The sequence below is a fragment of the Cetorhinus maximus genome, chromosome 1, assembly GCF_964194155.1.
Source record: "Cetorhinus maximus chromosome 1, sCetMax3.hap1.1, whole genome shotgun sequence".
Classification (NCBI taxonomy): Eukaryota; Metazoa; Chordata; class Chondrichthyes; order Lamniformes; family Cetorhinidae; genus Cetorhinus; species Cetorhinus maximus.
The window spans coordinates 188,376,280-188,388,413 of NC_135879.1; the positions used below are offsets into that span (position 1 = coordinate 188,376,280).

Here is a 12,134-nt window from a genome sequence, read left to right on the forward strand (position 1 = left end):
AAGTCAACAAACAGAGAGGAGTTGATTTTCCAAAGGGAGTAGACTATCCACTGCTCTCAATGTTTCTACGTAAGAATAGGTCAACTACTCTATCATGAAATTGTTCAGTGAGGTGGGTATAGTAACATAATCATAAAGTACCATAGTCTGGAGTCTTAACCTATCTGTAAACTGTTGGACTAACTTTCAGTGCTTGCATTGGAAAATATTTGCTCGATATCTCCTGTTTTCAGCTCAACTATTTCTCAACCATACAGATGACTAGATGCTGCTACCAAGCCTTTATGGTTAAAATTCCAAGGTTCGCTGCCCAATGTGAAAGAGTTAGGCAGATCACAGCTGGACAATTGTCCTCATGGTCAGTGGAGTGGGGAACAGGAAGATGAATGGGAGGGAAAGAGAATCAGCCAGGATTCTCACTTTTTATTGATATCTAGTAAGAAAGCTGGATGTCTGATGAGGACAAGATCAGATTTGTCTTTCATGCATGTTAGTTGATTAATTTGTCAACAGTGTCCAGACTTGCATGTAAAGGCGGCCCACTTGGAGGCTGGCATCTGTAAATTCTACCCTAGCCAAAGTTAATGTCTGCAGGAGAAAATTGGGGGAAAAAAGATTAAAAATATGAAACTCATTTCTCCCCAACTCCGCTCCTTGCCTGCAAAATAACTTTGCCAAGCAATCAATATGTTAGAGTCAATGGCTAACAGGAGAATTAGTAAACAACCTGGACCATTCACATTATGCATCACATCCTAATAAATTCTGGATACATTCTACTTGGTTTATCTAGTCAACAGCTCCTCCCTTCAACCTGGATCTACACTGGGGAGACTAAACACAGACTGTGTGACTGCTTTGCAGAACACCTTCGCTCACTCCGCAAGCATGACCCAGACCTTCCTGTCACTTGCCATTGCAACACACCATTCTGCTCTCATTCCCACACGTCCGTCCTTGGCCTGCTGTAACGTTCCAACGCAAACTGGAGGAACAGCAGCTCAACTTCCGATGAGGCACTTTACAGTCTTCTGGACTTAACGTTGAGTTCAGCAACTTCAGACCATGAACTCTCTCCTCCATCTTGACCCCTTTTTTTTTTTAAATACAATATTTATTTTTTTATTTATTTTTAAATTTTATTTTATTCTTTTATTTATTTGCTGATTTTAAAATTCTTTTCCCCCCAACCAAATCCCACCCCCTGCCACCCCACGGGACCTTCTATCACTTGCTTTTATGTTTTGCTTTCACAGAGTGCTGACTCTTGTTCTGCTATTAACACCTTCTGCTATCTTACCTTCATGCTGCCCTCAGCACCTTCTTCACTCCTTACCACTACCAATAACACTCTTGTATCCATGGCATCTTTGTCAATCTCTCCTTAGCTGTCACCTTTCCCTGACCTATCTTGTTCCATCTGCTCCACCCCCTCTTAAACAGTATAAAATCAATCATATTTCTACTTCTCTTTAGCTCTGAAAAAGAGTCATAAGGACTCGAAACATTAACTCTGTTTCTCTCTCCGCAGATGCTGTTAGGCCTGCTGAGTTTTCCAGCATTTGCTGTTTTTATTTCAGATTTTCAGCATCTGCAGTATTTTGCTTTTATATAAGAAAAAGTCAGGGTGGGATCCAATTTTCAGTTCTTAAAAAATCATCAATTTTATGGAAAATTTCTAAAGGAACAAAACTCAGTACCATAGCTAATGGATAGAGAGACAGAAAATGTGAGTAAAAGCAAAATACTGCAGATGCTGGAAATCTGAAATAAAAACAGAAAATGCTGGAAAAACTCAGTAGGTCTGGCAGCATCTGTGGAGAGAGAAACAGACTTAATGTTTCGAGTCCAATATGACTTCTTCAGGACTGGAGGAGTGAGAAATCTAAAAGACTACCAGTAGTTCCACAATACTAGGTGTACATGTTATTCTTTTCTATAGCTATCAATATAAGGTTTTTTTTTGTCACAATATACAGAAATACCCACTTAGGACAAAATCAGTAAGATGATATGAGGGACAAGAAATTTAGAAACATCTGAAATGTTAATTTGATGCCAGAATTGTGTATTGTTTCAATGATGAACTCTGTTGCCATTATAAAAAATGGCTGAACGTGAAATACATACTGCAAGTTCTTGACGGATGTGCTCGATAGTGGCTTCTAGAGCTCGTGTTCCTCTAGTAGCTTCATCTTCTACAGCCTTTACAGTCTTCAGCAGCGAGGTCACATTGGTCACCATAACCTAACAGGATGCAAAAGCACTGGATATTAGAACTAAAAGGTTTAGTTTTTTTATAGAATAGTTATCAATAAAAATGCCATCAATAAGGAATAGCTACTCTTGATATACCTTCATCCTAAAATCTGAAGTTGTTAATCATGAAAAGATTTTTGCTAACATTTTGATTTCTAGGCAAGTACAGTTAGAGTTAGTAAAATTATTTTCTAAAAAGTATTAAAGTCAGAAAAAGCATTGATGTCATAAAGATCACCTCAAATGCAACAATTAGCATTCATCTATCTCTGTACATGGATTTGAAACCTGCCCACAATATAAAAATGTACCATTGATCTACATAAAAGACTGACTGCCAGCCACATATAAAACAAGTTCCAGGTATAGAGAAGTATAAGTAATAGTCACTAACAGATAGTGGTTTGTAATGGTTATTGTATGACTTTATCTGGATTTACAAGTTTTCATAATGGAGTAGGCTTTACAAATAAATTACTATGAGCAGAGATTAAAGTTTAGTAGCCATTTTGCCATTAGATACCAAATTTTTTTAATCAATTGCACTGGAACACAAATACCAGTGGCACAGCTTAATTTCAGTTGGCGATTTTTCAAAGCTTTTCCTTCCAAATTAAGCAAAAAACCTTTTTTTCATGAAACATGCTATTTGGTACATGCCTCTATCCATTTCATTTTAACATGTTATTTAGAATCAGGCTGGCTAGTAAGAATTTAAGAAGTTTCAGAGGGTCAGAACTAATTCTGAATCCAATAGTTTATTGGGTACATTTACATTATTAGAGTCTGCTGCTTGATGGCTTCTCCTCATGCATACTACATGGTCAATTCCAATATATCTCAACGTTCCATCCTTGGTGAAATGCTTTTCTTCATTAGTATAACATCCCTTGAATCTACAATTATCTCTGTACAGTCAGACACCTTTTTGACAGTGAGTGAATTTTAGAATGATCAAAAGCATCTATTCACTCCCTGTAAAAAAAATGAACTGGTATACTTACTATTGACTTTACCACCTTTCCTGGCTGCTCACTCACAGCACAGATGGTCTGTAATATCAGTGTCCTTCTCAACAATGTTGAGTTTCTAATCCTATATATTCTGACTATTATACCCACTTAACTCCACTTTCCTCGAGTTTTCTATCTCTACCCTTACTTCATTACCACCACAGCCATAACTTTAATTTATTCTCCAGATTTGGTTTCTCTTCACATCCTCCTTACTACTCTCCCAAGCGCTTTCATAAACTCCAAGATTCTACTGTCCTCTTTTTGTTCCTCACTAGGTCCGCATATCACTACAATGCTCACCAACTTACACTATTCCCACCCCACCACAGCATGGATTTTGAAATCCTCATCATTGTCTGCAAAAAACCTACAAATGCGATGCTCCAAAATATGAAGTTTTCCATCCTTGTGATCCTAAGTCCTCCATTCCTCTAACAGTGACACATTGGTACTGCCCCCACCTCCTAAACTGCCATTGGTGGTAGAGCCATCAGTTGTCTCTGCCCTTCCTAAACTCCTCCACCTCGCTTCCTCTCTCCCTGCTTTCTCAAAATTTAACAATGCCTCTGGGAACCTATCCCAACTACATCACTTATATTCAGTATCTATTTCCACTCAAAGTGCCATAGGATTTTTTTTCCTGTCTTAAACATGCTACACATCTGCAAGTTTGTTAATGCTGACTGAAACCTAATCAGTGGGTCAGTCAGTGGGGGAACTCTAATCTGCCTTACTGATATTTGGCTAGAAAGATGGAAGAATGGTCAATATAGTCTGTAAGTAGATGAGGACAATGATGGGGTTTGACTGTAATACACCTGTTGATTGAACAGCCTGTTGACCCCACCCAGGTTCATACATGAAGAATGGTCATGTAAGCAAAGCACCAAATGCCTACTGATGATTGAGAACTGTTGCTAAAAATATTTGGGGTTGCAGGTGGAAAATAGTTGCTATGTGATTTTGAATCACACTGAAAATGATATTTATTCTATAACTACCTTGGCAGCATTCTTGAGATTATACATGGATGGATCATCTGAAGCTTTTCCTGATGCCCCTTTTGTAGCACTAATAAGGTCTCCCAGGGCCTTCGCTACATCTTTCACTGCATTAATCAGTACAACCTGAGAAAAACAAAAAAAGATAGGCTGATTACAAATTAAATAAGTTTTCCGGCATGATAAAAGCAAAATACTGCGGATGCTAGAAATCAAACAAAAACAGAAAATGCTGGAAAAACTCAGCAAGTCTAGCAGCATCTGTGGAGTGAAAAACAGAGAAGCTTTTCGGCACATCAGATGACCAAAACAAATCCAGTTTTATTGTTAATTACATGATCAGGATGCGGATATGTTATTGCTCCAGTAGAATCACTCTGTAAAAGTGGAATTGACATGAGATTCATTGCACTACATCATAAAACTGGATTATAGAACAGTATATGAAAAACCTACAGTGTATGGTGGTATTTATTTAAAAATACTGCATTGTGATTGACTTAATTTATGTTTAATTTGAGAAAGTATTGGCAGAATCCTCTGCACTCTAGCCAGCAACGCTCACATCCCATGAATAAAAAAAATACAAAGCAGAATATATGTGGGGCTTTTGTAATGACATGCATTAAATTAGCCAAGTTAAATGGTTAAAGCTACACATATTTCACATTCATGAAAAACACTTCAACAAGCCAATGTAATTAGAATCATTCTGGGGTTTATGCAATAGAAAGCATGTAAAATCACTGGCTAAAACAGGAGACTAGAGTTTAAAGTGTGCTGGTACAACAAGTAAAAATACAGACACATTGTCCATTTGTAATTGTACCAGTAGGCTGTGCCGGAGAATGGAGCTGGGGATGGGTGAATGTTTAAAACCTTGCCTTGGTTAATAATTAACCTTGCTGATTTCAGCAGGGTTACTAGGTATGTCACGAAGAAGTCAAAATCCTAGAACTCTCTACCTAACAGAACTGTGGGAGAACCTTCACCACACGGACTGCAGTGGTTCAAGGCGAGTCGCTAATCAGCTTCTCAACGGCAATTAGGGACGGCCAACAAATGCTGACCTTGCAATAACACCCACATGCCATGGATGAAATAGAAAAAAATGTTTTTTGTAAAGGAAAATAGGAAGTTGCACATTGTAGCTCAAGTCCAACAGATCAAGTTATGAAAAGGGCAAAATATACTGAAAGCTTTTGACCTGTGTTTCAGGATCATCTGAGCCCAAGCTCGCTGCTCCTAATTTCACCACCTCTGCCAGTCGAGTAATAGTGACAACTGAAGACTGTGCGGCATGTGCTAACTTCTCTTGACTTGCAGCAGCTCCAGATACAAGCAACTTTGTGTCTTCCACCAGAGCTTTAGCAGTTTTTAGAATGTTCTCCCTAAAATTATAACAAAAGATTCAAGACAAAGATTAGAACAGTTTAAGTCTTTAAAATGTTTAGCAACAGATTTGTGAATGTTTTAGTTTGTTTGAGATGCAATCCATAGACATGCAACTATACAAACAAAGATATTCTCCAAAACATATCAAAATACCGGTCTCAGCCAGACCTCAGATTAGAGGGTGAGGCCAATGTTTGGTCTCACAGGCAAGCGATTAGCTGAAGAACAAAGTTTTATAGGTTGTTTTTCATAATTCAGAAACCAAGTTTCACAAATGTTACAGTAAGAAATGAGGTTACTTGTATTTATGTAGCACTTTTAATGCATCTCAGAGTCCCAAAAACATTTTATAGCCAACAATTACTTTTGAAGTCTAGTCACTGTTGTCTTGTAAGCAGATGTGGCAGCCAATTTGCAGTGAGGCCCCAGAGAGTAATGATGAATGATCAGTTAGCCTTTTTTTGTGTTGTTGACAAAGGTATGAATGCTGGCTAAATGAACTCACCTGCAATTTTCAAATGGTCCCACTGCATCTTGCACATCAACTCAAGTGTCTCAAATTAACATCTCATCCAAAAGATCACAGCTCATGCAAAAGTAGCACACTCTCCCTTACTTAAATGAGAGTTTAGATTACATGCTCAATGGTTGCACTGGAGCTTGGAGTTGTAAGCTTTTGTCTCGAGATGCAAGACTGGCTGCACTGAGCCAACAGTGCCACAAATATTAATTGACAAAAAAATTCAAAAAAAGAACAGCCTCTGCCTGATATGAGAATTATAATAACGTTAGGAGTAATTTTCCTATCATTGCGACTGAGCTAAATTGTCAAAACTAGCCAATTTAGCAAGCCCATAATTCCTTAGATCAACCAGTGGTATAAATTTTTATATAAAACATCTCAAACATCATTATGGAACAACACAGCATTACATATTTTTGCTCTGAACCATGCTGGATTCTAGTCAGGGGTTAGTGAAATGGAGCTTGTACAGTAACTTAACAACATGCACTGACTAGTTTCATAAGTGACATATCCTAAAATGTGCCCAATGGAAACACTAACACCACTTCTTGGATTTGTCTGTCATTCTCCTATGATCCGGAGTGACTGGAGATAGGTTCAACTTTATGATTACTGGGTCTAACCAAATTTTTGCACTCCACAAGCCCCACCACATTGTGGTTGAAGGATGGGTTAGGAAGAGAGAGGAAAATCAAACCAATTGATGAATACTTCAACAAAAGCAAAATACTAAGTGCTAGACATCTGAAATAAGAACAGAGAATGCTGGAAAGACTCAGGTCAGCTACCAGCTGTGGAGAGAGAAACTGTTAATGTTTCGGGTCAGAACTGGAAAACGTTACAGGTGGAACAGTCATTACAGCAAATGGGGCCAGGGAAAAGGGGGAGAGGAAAAAGCAAAAGGGAAAAAGTTAGAGTTAGGGTGGAAGGCAGAACAGATTAAATAACAAAAGGGATGATAGCACAAGGCAATAGGAGATGGTAATAGGACAAACAAGGAAACAAAAGGGTTCTAAACGAGATGCAAATGGGAAAAGTAGAAATAACCAATACCTGTCATCTGGAAAAAAGAGGGCCGAAGTCACGATTTGAAATTGTTGAATTCAATATTGAACCCTAAAGGCTGCAATGTGCCTAATCATGGTGGTGCTGTCCCTTGAGCTTCATTGGAACAGTGTAGGGAGCAGAGGACAGAGAGACAAGGTTGGAATTAGGGTCAAGAATTAAAGTGACAGGTGACAGGAAACCTGGGGTCATGCTTGCAACTTGAATGAAGGTGTCCCACAAAGTGGTCATCCAATCTCCCCAGTAAAAAGGAAATCGCCTCATGAGTAGCAATCAAAGGATGCTAAATTGAAAGTACGGGTAAATTGCTGCTTCATCTGGAAAGTGTACAATTGGACAATGAAGGAGGAGGTAAAAAAGCAAATGTTGGGAAAGGGAAAGGGGCATTTCGGGTGATTGAGGAGTGGACTAGGGTGTCAGAGGAAGTGGTTCAAGCAGAGCTCTAAAAGTGGAGAGGAAGATGTATTTGGTGGTGCCATCACACTTGAGGTGGCAGAAATAGTGGAGAATAATCCATTGAATGTGGTGAGGTGGAAGTGAGAACAAGGAGACCCCTGTCATGGTTCTGGAAGGGAGGAGAAAGGTTGGGAGCAGAAATGTGGGAACAGGAGTGGAGATTGCGGAGGGCCTGATAACCATAGCAAATGATTCAAGCTGAACACTCAATCTGTGACCTGGCAGAGGCCCCAAAGCCATTTTACTGGCTCCTAATGGGCGATAAGAAAATTATAATTTGCCAAATTACTAGTATAGTGTTCTAACCTGTAGAATACTGAGCATTGAATAAAGACATTAGATATAAGGTGCTAAAACTATCATCCATGAGTTTACCTGTGGTCAGCGAAGGTCTCTTCATTTTCTCGGTTTAGTGTACCTGCTGTAGCAAACATGATTGTTGTGTCCAAATCAGCAATGATACCAGATACAGTACTGGCAGCAGTAATGCAAGCCTGGGTTCCACGGTTTCCTGCCTGTAAAGCTGCCAACACATGGGAAATCTGGGAAGTATAAGATAAACAGTTTCTGGGTCATAATCCAGTATATGTGAAATAGACTCACTTACAACTTAGGTACAATAGCATCACATTCTTGTTGCCTCCATTGGATTTTCTCCTTGTGTTGGCAAAAGCCACAATCACAGCCTTTAACGGCTCAGCTGACCATATCAATTCCACTTACTGATCAAGTCACAGTTTAGGATTCTTTGCTCATTGTCTTTAGAAAAAATTTGGATCCCAAGTGTTTTTTAAAATATATGTTCTGAGTTAGAGCTGCTCTTGGTTAACAGATGTTAACTTTTGAAGCCAGCCCCTCGTTGATTGGTGAATACATATGCAGACATAAGGTATTTAAAATAGATGATGGCTAGATTCTTTTGAAAAAATTCCAAACAATGACCATTTCCGAAGCAGTATATGGCCACTCAGGAAGACATCGTGTAGCTTGGTGTTAAACAACTCTTTTAATTTTGAATTGTCTTTGAAAAATAGTTTTAAAAATCAGGACAACAAACAGCAGTTCAGCATCAGCAGGCTTTGAGAGGACAGCCTCTCTCCTGTCAAGGAGAGCTCATTTCAGAGCAGGCTAGAATGTGTATGTTAATTATGTATTGTAAAAATTTTCTGATTCTACAAAGCTTTTCTTCATACTCCATATTCTGTATGCTTTGCCTCCTGTGCTATAAGGCAGCCTAGAAATCAATTCCAATTGAATGTCACCTTGCCTAATGTGAACTTGGTCAGCCTTTGAATACAGTAGGGGTCGGGTTTAGGACTAAGAAATCAAGGACCTCTGAACATTGTAAATCACCCAGATTCACGCTTAACTAGACTATGTGCAAGCTAGTCAACGAGTAGCAATTCTCTGTGCCAAAAAAGCATTAAATTACAGTAGCTGAATGCAGATGAAGTTCCATTTCTAAAACGTTCTTTACAATAATTCATTACCTTCTCGGAGACTTTGCGGGCACATTCAATGAGTTCTTTCTTTGTAAAGGCATCGCTGGGGCTGCACTGGAGAGAACCAGCTTTGAGAACCAATGAGGCACAATTGTGACCCAGTTCCTGCACACGATTCTTGATATGGTTGCCAATCTAGAAATTGATTCATAAACAGATTCTAAGAAAAGACTCTAAGGGGGTACCGCATAATCAGATCAGAAGGTTTTTTTCGTTAATCACAATGCAACAGCTCTAAAGTCCACAAAACTTGCGCAAATCATTTTTCAAACATTGGTCAGACCCAGTGCTCTCTGTTGAGATTTTACAAATATTGAAATGGTTTGCTCACCAAGTTTAAAACTCATATCAGCTTTGCGATGAATTTTAATTTGCAAGTACCCATGGGTTCGAGAGCAGGTAGGGGTTAAAAGCAAGAAAATTGATGTGCATCGAGAAGCCAAGCTCAATCCGCTGATATTGCGTTTTAATTATTCTTTCACAGGATGTGGGCATCATTGGCTAGGCCAGCATTTTTGTTGCCTATCCCTAACTGCCCTTGAGAAGGTGGTGGTGGTGAGCCACCATCTTGAACAGCTGCAGTCTATGTGGTGTAGATACACCCACTTTGCTGTTAGGAGCAGGGGGAGTTCCAGGATTTTGACCCTGCAACAGTGAAGGAACGACGATATAATTCCAAGCCAGGGTGGTGAGCGACATGGAGGGGAACTTGCAGGTGGTGGTGTTCCCATGTGTCTGCTGCCCTTGTCCTTCTAGATGGCAGAGGTCACAGGTTTTGAAGGGGCCTTGGTGAGTTTCTGCAGTGCATCTTGTAGATGGTACACACTGCTGCCACTGTGCGTCGGTGGTGGGGGGAGTGAATGTTTGTGGATGTGATGCCAATCAAGTGGGATTTCCACATTGCACTGCAGTGAGGGCCGTGTTGTCAATTTCAATCGCTCAAGTATGGTGATATTAACATGGCTCTTGGAATTTAATTGTGGTTGCTTTCTCAAACTCATCAATGAAAGCAATGCAATAAAACAGCAGGAATTAAGAGGCTGAAGACATGACAGTAAGTATTGAAACCTCACAGCTGCTTTCTTACCCGATAGCCTGAAAGACTTTACTCACAGTACTTCTGCGGAGAGGTTAATTTCACAACTTTGGAGGCTTGCACTTCTTATCTCCACTATGAAGCTCTGGCCTATCAGAATAGCATTGGTGCCACCTTTTATGCTCTTTTACTTTGAACTTCAGATGAGAACAAGATGACCATCACCGGCAGCAGCACCAGCAGGTGCAAGAACAGCATTGGCAGGAGGCTGCGAGGAGAGAGGTAGGTGGCATTCATTGCACCCAAGAAATTTGTGAGGGTCTGCTTGCACTTCTTTAATCACTGCGTTTGATACTCCATTCAAGTGGCCACTCTTTCCCTGGATGAACAGTTTATCACAAGTGTCTGTGACATCATGTCACTCATGATTAAGATGGACTCTTCCATTTTATTTTTAAAAATTCATTCAAGAGATGTGGGCATCACTGGCTGGGCCAGCATTTATTGCCTCTCCCCAACTGCCCTCGAGAAGGTGGTGGTGAGCCGCCTTCTTGAACCACTGCAGTCCATGTGGTGTAGGTACACCCACAATGCTGTTAGGAAGGGAGTTCCAGGATTTTGACCCAGCGACAGTGAAGGATGGTGATATAGTTCCAAATCAGGATGGTGAGTGGTTTGGAGCTTGGCTCTCTGTATAAGTGTGCAGTGTGCCTGAAAAGCCTGCCAGCACATTGCACGTTCTACAGAGCATCCTCTTCATAGACAGCTCCACTGGTCAGCATCTGCATCCAGCTGAGCAGAGATTGGAATGTCCTGTGGTCTCTGACACAGACTTCCCACTGTTATCCTCATATCCACCATCAGCTTTCACTCACTTGTGACGTGAGTCAAACAAAACCCAGCTATTTTCCTTACCGGTCCCACTGAGGTGCAAGTATCTGAGCTAGTGCATGGCCTGCATGAGCCCTGTGATGGTGCATCCTCAAAAGGAGTGACCTCCTCTGAGGAGTTATCATTGTTCTTCTGCACCACTTCCTGCGGGACCCTGTGGCAGATTAAAAACATGAATTAGCACTGTCAAGGTATGAATGCGTTAGGTCCAACCCTTGCACATAGGCTAAAGCCACTGTTCAAAATACAGCTAAGTAAAGTTAAAGATTCTGCAAGAAGCTGCTCCTTTAATCACAGGCCACTTCTCACCCACATTTGCTGCCAGTGAGCCCATCAGCAAAGGCGGGAGAGAAACTGTCTCTGATTGGAGACAACGAAAACTCTGTGCTCCATTCAGCCTGTGGCCTGAACACCAGCGGCGTCAGCGAGTCTGCTGGGGTTAAAGAGAGGCTTTTGGAGAAGCTGGCGAGTGGGCGCGTGCGAGGGAGGGGGCGTGCGAGGGAGGGGGTGTGGACAACTGTCTGGCTCTCTCAGTCTCAGGGGTCTCTGATCCTCACCCCCACACACCAACACATACTCACACCCACTCGCTCTAAAGGTCACCTTTATTAATTACCAATTTTTAAGAATTATCAATTTATTGCTTTGGCTTTTTTTTTGCTCAGCAAGTTGTTTCTTTTTTCATAATTCAATTTTTTTTTTGAAGATTCATGTTTAATTTTGTGTCAAACCTTATCTTCCTGAAATTTGCTCACTGGCCCCCTTAAAAGGAGAAAAAAATTGAAATGTGACCTTTCACACAAAAAGGTTGGACAAGCTTGTTTTGTGATCATTGCTGCTGACATCTTGTCAACATGAGTGCGTGTTGTATGTCATGTTGTTGTCTGATATTTAATGCTGTCACCAGGTAGTTGGAAGGCTCCGATCTTTCCAACTCCGACTGCCAAGCATGCTGAGACTCCATTGATGTCCAGCAACAACTTCTCT

At 40.5% G+C, this 12,134-nt stretch overlaps 1 protein-coding gene across 4 annotated transcripts in view; it reads right to left on the reverse strand.

Moving 5' to 3' along the window:
* LOC144685960 (talin-1) overlaps nucleotides 1-12,134 on the reverse strand; it is a 255,104-nt gene that overhangs the window by 18,958 nt on the left and 224,012 nt on the right. For all 4 annotated transcript variants that reach the window (XM_078551056.1, XM_078551029.1, XM_078551047.1 and 1 more), the window contains 5 exons: nucleotides 9,209-9,355; nucleotides 8,094-8,260; nucleotides 5,484-5,667; nucleotides 4,277-4,402; nucleotides 2,131-2,247 (listed from right to left, as the gene is read on the reverse strand). In XM_078551056.1, the coding sequence (XP_078407182.1) occupies nucleotides 2,131-2,247; nucleotides 4,277-4,402; nucleotides 5,484-5,667; nucleotides 8,094-8,260; nucleotides 9,209-9,355 (741 nt within the window). The remainder of the gene's footprint in view (nucleotides 1-2,130; nucleotides 2,248-4,276; nucleotides 4,403-5,483; nucleotides 5,668-8,093; nucleotides 8,261-9,208; nucleotides 9,356-12,134) is intronic.